This window comes from Bombina bombina, chromosome 4, assembly GCF_027579735.1.
Source record: "Bombina bombina isolate aBomBom1 chromosome 4, aBomBom1.pri, whole genome shotgun sequence".
NCBI lineage: Eukaryota > Metazoa > Chordata > Amphibia > Anura > Bombinatoridae > Bombina > Bombina bombina.
In genome coordinates, this window is record NC_069502.1 from 673,779,105 (window position 1) to 673,791,636 (window position 12,532).

General features: G+C 36.3%; 1 protein-coding gene across 1 annotated transcript in view; it reads right to left on the bottom strand.

Moving 5' to 3' along the window:
* Nucleotides 1-6,466, bottom strand: part of SLC35F1 (solute carrier family 35 member F1) — a 786,899-nt gene extending 780,433 nt beyond the window's left edge. Inside the window, exon 1 of the mRNA XM_053710794.1 lies at nt 5,933-6,466. Coding sequence (XP_053566769.1) covers nt 5,933-6,042 — 110 coding nt within the window. The 5' untranslated portion in view covers nt 6,043-6,466. The remainder of the gene's footprint in view (nt 1-5,932) is intronic.
* Between the last annotated feature and the right edge of the window lie 6,066 nt (nt 6,467-12,532).

Sequence of the window (12,532 nt, forward strand, 5' to 3'; positions counted from 1 at the left end):
CTTGTCCATGGGCGTGATGTCATTAGACACGGCCCTCTACTCTGGATCGTCAGCAGTAGCACAACTTCCAGCACACCGACAGATTACACGCTCAAGAACTTAAGAGACATTCTCAGATGTCGTGAGTAACTTAATTGTACTAACCTACTCTACTCTTTTTCCATCCACTTAGTATTTCCTCTGTTACGCTGTAACAACTCTCTGTACTACCATTCTGCAAAAAGTAAATCTGGACACATTCTGTGCTTATTCAGTTACTACAGCTTAACTCATTATTACTTACTTGCCTTATTCCAGCACAGTCACATATCCTCCTGGTATATGCACTGACAAGCTTGAGCTAGGCTATATCAAGTCAAGTCTTATAACTGTGTCTACTTGGTAGTAGGTAGTGAATAGTACTTGACACATCCTTAGCCTATAATCTAACTTTGTGTTATCTGGTGTGTTCCACACAACACGTTGTGTTAAGAATCCTTACAATGTCGAAATAAGCACATATATATATATATATATATATACATATACATATATATGTGTGTGTGTGTGTGTACATATGTATGTATTTATATGTGTATATATGTATTTACAGACATATATACAAATAGAAACACATAAAATATGTATACATATATAGACACATATATAAGTGCATTGGATTGCATATCCTATGAACCTCAAAACATAGGAGAAAAGGAAAATTAAAATGACAAAAAGAATTAATCCAGCGCAGAAGGAATGTGTTACAATAAAATCTCCATATAAATAACAATGTGCAAATAACAATGTAGCTAAAAGTTCAGAGTTTCATTATTTCATAGTATAGAAAAATACACAGTCTCAAACGTAGGTCATATAGAAACAACAACAACTAGCTGCAAACATAAACAGGTGAAATTCCTACTTATGAGAAAGAACCTCAATCATATGAGGTAAGAATACGTCAGAGCGTAGTGGAGGGTATAACACTATTGTGGCAACTTTTGTGTCTTCCCTTATATCATGTGCGACCAGACCCGAGGTAAAGACTCCAGGGACTCGAGGTAAAGACTCCAGGGAGGCGTTTTTAAGGGACCACTAACGCCATAGAGGAAACAAGCTGAGGATTCCTTTAATGTAATACAGAGATTCCTGTCTACAGAATGGGTGAGAACTGGCTCCCTCCGATCTGTCTACAGGATCTATAATTTCAGTGTGGGTTATGCCCTCCCCTCCGCTCTACCATATCCTTACCTCATAAGATTGAGGTTCTTTCTCGTAGGTAGGAATTTCACTGTTCATGTTTGCAGCAGGTTGTTGTTGTTTCTATACGACCTACATTTGAGACTATGAAATAGCGAAACTCTGAACTTTTAGCTACATTGTTATTTGTATGGAGATTTTATTTCTAATGTTGTAACACATTCCTTCTGTGCTGGATTCATTCTTTTTGTCATATATATATACTGTATATATATATATATATATATATATATATATATATATATATATATATATATGTGTATTATAATTAAATAGAACATATCCTTCTATGTGAAGAACATTAGAATGTGAAATATTGCGATCGAGTTTGTGCGCGAGTAAGGGTGTTTTTTTTTTTTATTCTAGCCCCAAGGCCCCCAACACTTCAGAATTTAAGTTGAACTAAATGTTTTTTAGCACTGTTATGTGCTGCACTCAAGCACAATGCATAACTCACAATATGAGCTATGTTTAGTGCTGCCTCACTATCCTTTGAAAATATAGGATGCATTAAGGAGATGTTGGTCATACTCAGGTATGGGCAGTGGCATCACTAGGGTTGGTGTCACCCGGTGTGGTAACTCATGGTGTCACCCCCTTCAAAAATAAAATATAGTTTTATATTATATACTCTATATATATATATATATATATATATATATATATATATATATATATTGTGTGTATATGTATGTATGTATATACAGTATATATATATATATATATATATATCACAATTCAATAAGCACTCACTAGTCTTAGAACATCCATTGTAATCAAACTTTTAATAATGTGACGTTTGCAAAGAGAACCCACCCCTAAGTGTGCAACCAACCAAAATGTGGCGTGTACATATAATAGTGATGTGTGCAAAGGAGTACTTGTGTCGTTGTGTGCAAAATATGTTAAATCAATCATCAACATATCCTAAAATGTAACAAAATTGTAATTAAATATAAAATGTAATAACATATAGTAAGTATAAGTACCATATACCCAATCCAGCACCTCTAAAATCCTTCCAAAACTATGCGATTAATAAATCCACACTATTGCTACAGGCTCCAGCGATCACAGTAGCGGCAATTTCTAACCTACTTATATTAGTGATTGTGTAACTAATTGCTACTATCTACAGGGGCATGTAGTGAGGAGTCTTCGTTATTGGTTAGAAGATATTAAGCACTACGCCCCTGATTTGGGCATCTGCAACTTTGATCAAGACACTTCTATGTAGGTCGCCAGGCCGATTATACACTGTTAATGACAAAATATCGGAACTTGCGTTATCACTAACCTATCAGCGGTTCCATCTGTCCTGACCTAACAAAGATATTCAGACATATAGACTCGTCACATACCAGCACACCCGATCCTCCCTTTTCAGGAATAAGTTATCAGTAAAATAAACCTCATTGGTTGTGCGTGACTATGGGGCGTGTCAAGCGCCTGTATGTAAACAAACTATAACCCTCAGTCTATCTTATGGACGATCGAAGTTGACCTAATGTGCCCTGCATACTTGCGTCCCTCTGACTACGTAAAGTGAGTGCTGGTAGCCTTCCTGTAAAAACCACCTAATTCCCCCTATCTTCTTTCTAGCTGTGATGACACGTCATAATCCTAACCAATGATACGATTACATAAATCAAATTAACTCTACAAATTCCAAAGTGTATCTACAACCAACTACAAATAGGGATAATATACTATTTCAATTTACTAACGGTAACTCACAAATCTTATTCAAAAACTTTCTCATCTTAAATCAAGGGTATGAATTACAGAACTACCTATCTAATGTCCTGGAATCATAACTTCTTATATTTACAGGGGCTAAATCACCTCTCATAAGCTAATCTATCTACAACTCACAAAACAGGTGACAACCATCAGACGGCAATTGTCCCCATCCTGATCCTCCTCTGTAACCAGCATAACGCCAGCGGCCAGATGACAGTGGGCTGGACTTGCAAAGTTGCGCATGATGTAATTTAGTTACTAGGGCTTTATAGGTAGATAAAGCTGCGTGCAGCACTCTTCCGCAATTTAAAAACAAAACAAAAACAATAGTTACTTTGGGCCAGTGGGGGGCCGGCCCTGTTTTCACCCCTGAGCAGGTGTCACCCGGGTACGGTCCGCACCCCCCGCACCCCCCTAGTGACGCCACTGGATATGGGTATCATATTGGCTGGAAGTGTACTTGCAGTCAGTCCAATGCTTACACATTAAACAGAAGTGATGTCTTCAGCATTTTCCAGAAGAGAAATGTGAGAATGTTTGTTAAGATACTGTATGTAAGTGCATTGATAATTTAATGAGTTTTATTTTCAAATCTGAGCTAAAATTGTTTAAAGGGACACTGAACCCAAATTTTTTCTTTCGTGATTCAGATAGAGCATGCAATTTTAAGCAACTTTCTAATTTACTCCTATTATCAATTTTTCTTTGTTCTCTTGCTATCTTTATTTGAAAAATAAGGCATCGAAGCTATGGAGCCAGGCAATTTTTGGTTCAGAACACTGGACAGCAATTTTTTTATTAGTGGGTGAATATATCCACCAATCAGCAAGAACAACCCAGGTTGTTCACCAAATATGGGCCGGCATCTAAACTTACATTCTTGCGTTTCAAATAAAGATACCAAGAGAATGAAGAAAATTTGATAATAGGAATAAATTAGAAAGTTGCTTAAAATTGCATGCTCTATCTGAATCACGACAGAAAAAAATTGGGTTCAGTGTCCCTTTAAACTTGTAACAAGTCTTATATCTTTTCAAGATTGCCTTATGCAAGTGACCATTATAGTCCCTTTATTGTATTTCAGATTTGCATTTCTCCGGGGGGGCTATTCCATGCATCCATTAGGCTTTTGCTAAAGAAGTGCATTCATTAGTTACTTTCAAAATCATGTGCAATAGCTCAAGCTATTCTGCTCTAAATTAGAAAAGCTTGTGAATAATTAAGAAATTATTACAGGGCTACCATGTTAAAAAGATGTTATAATTCTGAAGTGGACTGACTGCATGTCTCCTCATTTGCATGCCTTGCCTATGAATCCATAAGGTTGGTGGAAACATTGTGATTTAAATGCTGGTAGCAGGTTTTCCGGCCTGTTCTAGAAATGTTAATGCACACACACTTTGTATTTGTTAAAAGAGCAGTCAATGTCACATAGCATTCTGGGTATAAAACACATAAAGTCCTGCACATTATTTTTTATTTGTTTAACTCATATATACAGCTGTAATATCAAAGAAAGCCACGGCCTGTAGCTATGTTCAACCTTGAAAGCATTTTAAACTGAATGTATAAAGGTGTAAGATTAGTATTCAACACACACATACAGTAGATAGATAGATAGATAGATAGATAGATAATGTTATTTTGAACTGCAAACTAGTTCAAGGACCTTTACACAAAAGTAGATAAAGTACAGTTACATTTTTCATAAAAGGAGTACCAAACTCTTTGACAATAAACAATTTTACAGCAGTTGAACAGTGTTAAAACTGATTTCTCCTTAAGCTACCAGTTTGTATAACATTCAAAAAATATAAGTATCAAACTCTTCCTTCTTACATACTGCTTCTACATTTCAGCATGACGTTAAACTTAAAGGGACACTAAACCCAAATATTTTCTTTCATGATTAAGAAAGAGAATACAAATTTAAACAACAATCCAATTTACTTTTATTATTTATTTTGCTTAATTTTTTAGATATCCTTAGTTGAAGAAAAAGCAATGCACATGGGTGAGCCAATCACATGAGGTTTCTAAATGCAGCAACCAATCAGCAGCTACTGAGCCTATCTAGATATACTTTTCAGCAAAGAATATCAAGAGAATAAAACAAATTAGATAATAGAAGTAAATTAGAAAGTTGATTAAAATTGCATGCTCTTTCTATATCATGACAGAAAAAAAATGGGTTTCATGTCCCTTTAATAATAATTTAATTTCATAAGGCAATAAAATAATAAGCATATCACTAAAAAAAAAAATGTTTTATGTGTAACAAGATGAACAGTTTATCATACATGTTTAATGTAAAGAAACCAGAAAGAGCCATGTAAATGTTAACAGACAGTGATTTGTCAGTAACATTAGGGATGGCTGCTTCCTAGTCTGTGGAAAACCAATACATCTTCCTGGTTGACTGTATTACAGGTACTAGAGCACAAATTAGGGTATATATCACTCAGCTAAAGGCATTACTAGACAATGATTAAATGGCATTGGATGCATAGGGCTTCAGCAACACTAATAAGCAGTACAGAACTACAGATAAATGCACATACAATATATCAATAAACACACAGATAGATAGCAAGTATCAAAGCTTTTAAACAACATATTGTCTAATTAAAGTAATATATATTACCCATATTATATTTAATTCCACACATCGTTTGCTCTACAAGTGGTGTATAGGGAAATTTACATTAGGCTCAATACAGCATTTTGTTTTAAATTAAGAGGAACAACATTCATCCATTACAACTGTTTCTGACAACTGAGTCGCTGCCTTGTCTAAATATTTTAAATAACCTCTTGGCTGCCAAAGATGACTGAGTCTGCAGCATCCTATAGGTTAATTTAGCCAATGCTCAAGTCCCACACTAAGGAAAACTTGTCCTCTTAAAAAGACACAAGACTCATTTAGAACCAGGATGGGGTGCCTCACCTGTTAAATACTTTTTGAATCCTCTGCAGAGGGCCGGTGCTAGTAGAAATGCTCTCGGCTGGCAGGTTCTCGATGGTGGACACAACATGGGTGGGCTGGTCGGGAATCATTGCTGCTCTGGAATCAGAGGGCAGAGGGCATTTTCTGACTCTCCAAGATAAGGCAAAGCAGGACACAGCCCGGGAAAGCAAGGGGACCACAGGGAGCCTGTTGCCTTTTAACCCCTTAAAGACTATCCCCACTTAAGGACAGGTTTCAAATGAAATAAAAGGATCCAGTCAGGGAATAAGATTGGCGACCAAGAGCCACAGGTTCTGCAACACGATTAGAGCCAATTGAACACTTAAGATATGCAGCTGAGCGTCCCTCTTTTCACAATGTCATACAATGAGAATGGACCCGCAAGAGGATTCCAGCCTGTAAAGCGCTCTTTTATCTTGCGACCCCTTTATGTCTTCTAGCAACAAAAGCAGCCCACCCTCTAACTGTTTGCCACAGTAGCTTGTGGTATTCCCACAGAGTGTGTGAGGGAGGTGTGCGGCAACCCCGGTAAGGATAAGAGGCTGGTGGGCTGTGCTACCCTCAGCCTCACGTTTAGCCTGTATATCCCTACGTTCAACGCAAGAGAGCGCCAGCATGGGGGTCTCGGGTCCCCAGTTCATTCCCACCAGACAGGCTTTTCCCACTGCATTACGGGAGTTGTAGTTTTCTTCTGTCATATTCATCGTCAGTACCTGAGCAAGTATTTCAGGACCACCAGCCGTCGGACAGCGCCACTCCACTTTTTACAGGAACTACTGTAATGTGACAAGTTTCTAATTATTTTAAAAAAAATACACGTATAAGCCTAAAATAGCTATTGAATTGATTTCGAACCACAGAGTTGTTCAAAATAATTGTACCTCTAATACTGTAGACCGATGATGCTTTAATACTCTTAAATATGTGAATATACCTGCTTAAATGAACATTAAACACTAAACAAATGCTAGATATAATAATGTATTCAAAGAAAAAAATTAGTGTGAGAATAACATGTAGATGTATTTTTTTAAATGTTATTAGATGCTTAAATATTGACAAAATAAGTGTAAAGTTTTAGTGTCTATAAAACAATGGGAGCTGCCATGTTGTAACTTAGGTTACCTTCTCTGCTGTGGCCAATTAGAGTTATAAATAGGTCACTAGAGTGTGCAGCCAATGGCTGTGTGGAATATAACAGTGTGCTGCACTTCCGTTTCTAGCAGGAACTGAAAAGCTCACAATTTCCGAATGGTATTACAGGAAAAGGGGACAAAAAAAAATGATGAAAGTATATTGCAGAGTTTTTTTTATATATATACCTGTATATGATTTATCATTTTCTATTACCATATCAAAGTGTTTAATGTCCCTTTAATATTAACCAGGCATATGATATCAGTTTTTCTACCCACCTGAAATTAGACACTTTTTCGTTATTCATTATTACAATTGAATGGGGATTTCCATGTTAAATCAAAACAAAGAAAAAATATAAAAAACACACTTTGTGTCACTTAGTGACTACTACCCAACCATACCACTGATTGTGACTAAGCATAACAAAATAATATCAAAGATAGGAATCTAACTTGAGGATAAGACCCCTCAGGACTGGAGCCGCCTAAATGTTCTGCCCCTATTCACTCTCATGGGTGATAATGGCAAACACATACATTGTATAAACATCTGACCTATAAAAACTAGGCTTTGTGTTACTTAGGGACTACTACCCAAGTATACCCCAGACTGAGCAGAATCAAATGACACCAAAGTTATGACGCTAACTTGGGGATAGGACCCCTCAAGAGCCCCCTGAATGATCTGCCCCTATTCACTCTAATAGGTGAAAATGGAAAAAAATACATGGTATAAACATCTGAACTTTAAAAACTAGACTTTGTGTCACTTAGTGACTACTACCCAAGTATACCAGAGACTGAGCAAAATCCAATAATGCTAAAGTTAAGACCATATCTTAGGGATATGACCCCTCAATATCCCCCTGAATGCACTGTCCCTATCCACTCTCATAGGTGATAATGCATATACATACATCATATAAACATCTGCCCTATAAACTAGGCTTTGTGTCACTTAGTGACTACTACCCAAGTATACCCCAGACTGAGCAGATCCCAATGAAATCAAAGTTAAAACCCTAACTTGGGGATAGCACCCCTCAAAAGCCCCCTGAATGCACTGCCCCTTCCACTCTCAAAGGTGATAATGCAAAAACACACATCTTATAATCATCTGCTCTATAAAAACTAGGCTTTGTATCACTTAATGACTACAACCCAAGTATACCACAGAATGAGCAGAATGCAATGACACAAAAGTTAAGATACTAACCTGGGAATAGGACCACTAAGGAGCCGCCTAAATGCACTGCCCCTATCTACTCTCATAGGTGATAATGCAAATACATACATCGTATAAACATCTGCTATATAAAAACAATGTTTTGTATCACTTAGTGACTACTACCCAAGTATACCCCAGACTGAGCAGAATCCAATGACACCAAAGTTAAGACAATAACTTAAGGATAGGACAGTTCAAAAGCCCCCTGAATGCATTGCCCCTATCCACTCTAATAGGTGATAATGCGAAAACATACATAATATAAACATCTGCCCTATAAAAACTAACCTGGGGATAGGACCCCTCAAGAGCCGCCTAAATGCACTGCCCCTATCCACTCTCATAGGTGATAATGTAAATACATACATTGTATGAACAACTGCCATATAAAAACAAGGCTTTGTGTCATTTAATGACTACTACCCATGTATACCCCAGACTGAGCAGAATCCAATGACACCAAAGTTAGGACCCTAACTTGGGGATAGGACCCCTCAAGATCCCCTTGAATGCACTGTCAAACCAGGCAAATCTCCAGCAATACCTGGGCAACTACAGGCCGCTTTCTCTTCTTAAAGGGACAGTCTAGTCAAATTTAAACTTCCATTATTCAGATATGACTTGTAATTTTAATCAACTTTCCAATTTACTTTTATCATCAAATTTGCTTTGTTCTCTTGGTATTCTTAGTTGAAACTAAACCTAGGTAGGCTCATATGCTAACTTCAAAGCCCTTGAGGGCTGCCACTTATCACATGCTTTTTAAATTGCTTTTCACAACAAGAGACCGAAAGCACTGTGTTAATGCCCGGGGAGTAATTTGAGATTTAGCACAACACAATACTAAATACAAGTCAATAGATAATAAACAGTCACAGTCATGTGATTAGGGAGCTGGAAGAAGGTTCTTAGATACAAGGTAATCACAGAGGTAAAAAGTGTATTAAAGGGACAGTCAACACCAGAATTATTGTTGTTTTAAAAGCTAGGTATTGTTGTTTTAAAAGCTAGGTAATCCCTTTATTGCAAGTCAATAGATAATAAACAGTCACAGTCATGTGATCAGGGAGCTGGAAGAAGGTTCTTAGATACAAGGTAATCACAGAGGTAAAAAGTGTTGGTTGTGCAAAACTGGGGAATGGGTGATAAAGTGATTATGTAACTTTTAAAACAACACAAATTCTATTGTAGATTGTCCCTTTAACACTGATCTAAAATTCTACCCTAAAGTTCTGGTAAATAGGGTCAGCTGATTTCTTCCTGACCTAATGCACATGGAGCAGGTGGGATTTGTCCCAGGGTGGGAATCTAGGGACAACACTATTTGACTTTTCCAGCTGATGGTGTATGCTAGGCACTCTGGCTCCAATTCTATCCTATTGTCTACTGATGCTAAGGATACATTTGATCTCCTGAAGTATTAAGCTGCTAGGCTCTTTCATTTTGGGTTTGTATGCTAGCTAGAATCTTAAGTATTTACTAACAGTTTAAAATAGTAAATGCTACAAAGCAGGGAAGTAAAAAAAGACTGAAGAAAGTTTTTTTCACCTGTAGATCTTTAGACATTTAGCTGTTGTGTTACTATATTGTGGAAAATGTAACTTTTAATTAAATTTTTTTAAAAAAAAGAAAAGAAAATGCAACAATGTATTATTCTGAAACACACATATACTCATTCAAACCAAAATATTTTCTAAAAGCACATTGTATCAGCATAATATTGTTGGCTCAATACAAGTGGTAGTAATAAATATAAGTTGTAGTTAATATAATTATTGCTATTGTGCCCTTTCAGTATTATCAATAATATACTCCCAAAATTATTCAAATCTATTAATACTAATAATACTAAGCTCCTTCAATCCGGGAGCTATTTAACATTACCACACCTGACTCCTAATATATCACTTTACCGCTACAATGTACCTCTCAAATTGCTAGTTTGCTGAAAAACAAGCTGAATGTGTGACATTTGTGATTATCTGAAAATACTGTGAAAATCCATATTATTAATGCTTTTTTTATTATAACCTATGTATTCCAATTTTTGTGTTCTGCAACATTCTCCTAAGAGTAATTTTTTTTAGGTTTCCACCTCTAATACCTGGATATATATTTTGTAATACTGATAATTTTAAAGCTGTAGGATTACTTTGATGTACCATCTGAAAGTGCCTTGTGATGTCAACATAGAATTTAGAACATGTGCAAATTAGGACATATATTACACCTTCCGTTTTATGTTGGTACCAAAATGTGTCTGTTACTGATTTCATAGATTTTGCATAACTGCATGTTGAGCAGTGTCCACAGGGATGCATTCCTGGATTTGATGGTATCTGTTTGGGCATATGTATATAATTACTTTGAACAAGTTGATCTTTTTAGATTAGAGTGTCTTCTATACCCTGTAATCAGCTTATTGCCAAGTATACTGGCTAATGATGGAGGATTTTGTAAAATGTGCCAATTAGAATTGATATTGTGGACCTGCATTAGGAACTAGGATCTCTTGGTTGTTATCTTTAGATTGTAGCAAATCGTTTCTGTCTGTCTTTAAAGCTTTATAGTTAGCTGTTTTAATTTGTCTTTTACTATATCCCCTCTGCAATAACCAAGACATTAACATTTTACTCTCTTGTTGATATATTTGAATGTTTGAGAAATTTTGTCTCAATCTAAGAAATTCTCCCTAAGGTATTGCATTTATTGTGCCTTTTGTATGGGCACTGGGTTTATGCAATATTGTATTAGTAGCAGTAAATCATCTTGTTCCTATTGTATTTTCAAATCTCCCCAAAAAAATATTAGTTTGACCTGGCTTGGAATGTTAATTTTATGTTAAAATTGTTGTTAATGATTTTGTTGAAAAATTCTTCTAATTGTACATAGGTTCCTTCTCAGAGAAATAATATATCAACTATGAATCTCATCCAAATAGGAATGAGACTCATATATTCATCATTTTAAAATGAAAATATTTGCCTATTCTCTCAATGTCCCAGAAACAGGTTGGCACATGTTGGGCCACATGCATTGTCTTTAGGGCAATGTGCTACAAAAGGTCCTTTTAAGGGCTATTGTAATTTAATTTAGTGTTAGGGTTGAAGGTAATTTTTTGTTTTGGGTGTTTTTTTTATGAGGCATGTAGATTAGTGTTAGGTATAATGGTGTTTTTTATTTTGTATACTTTCTTTTTTATTTTATGTAACTTAGATTTTTTTTTAAGTAACTTATGGGGTTAAGTTTAGAGGGGGGGTAGGTGATAGGTAGAGTAGGGTTAGTTTGCGTTGTGGTGGTTTAGGGGTTAATAGTGTAGGGTACTTGCGGGGGGCTAGTGGTGGTTTAGGGTTAATAGTTTAGATAGGTACTTTCGGTGGGCTAGCGAGGGTATAGGGGTTAATAGTTTACATGGGTACTTGCAGTGTTTATGTGGAGGTATATGGGTTAACAGGATAGTTACTTGTAGTGGGTATGTGCAGATTAGATTAGATTTATTAGTGCAATGTTAATTTGCGATTGTGGGGTACTTTGGTTTAGGGGTATTAAGATTAGTGGTTAGGCACAGCAGTTATATTCCAAGGGATTGTTTACTATACATCGCCAATATGGATGGCAAGGCTGGTTGTTATCTAAAGCCAGCATCGCCGACCAATGGCATATATTGTAAATGCCTCTTGGCAATCCCACCTAATAGCAGCTATGGTGGGAGCTTGAAATATTTTGACAGGCTCGCTTAACATATCAGCGGATCCCTTGGAATATTTTGCCACCTCGTAGCAGTTTCAATAATTGGGGCCTCATAGAGAATATTAAATAGGGTAACAAAAGGTCCCAATTTTCCCCATCTGTATGAATTACTTTTCTAAGTATACTCTTGAGAGTTTTATTAAACTTCACCACTAAACCTCCATCTGAAGGTGATATAGTGAGGACCTTATGTGTTTTACAAAAAACAATTTACACAATTATTTTATAACCTTAGACATAAAAGGAGTTATAAACATCAGCATAAGTTCAATTGCTATTGACTTAGCACTTACGAAGTGGAACTGTCTCAGGATGGTGAGTAGCATAGTCAAGGACAACCAGTATATGCTGATGTCCTCTAACAGATTTAACCAGTGGACCTACCAAGTCTATATCAATTATCTCAAAAGACACATCAATTAAAGGTAAGGGCACTAAAGCGCACGAAGCACAATAATTCTT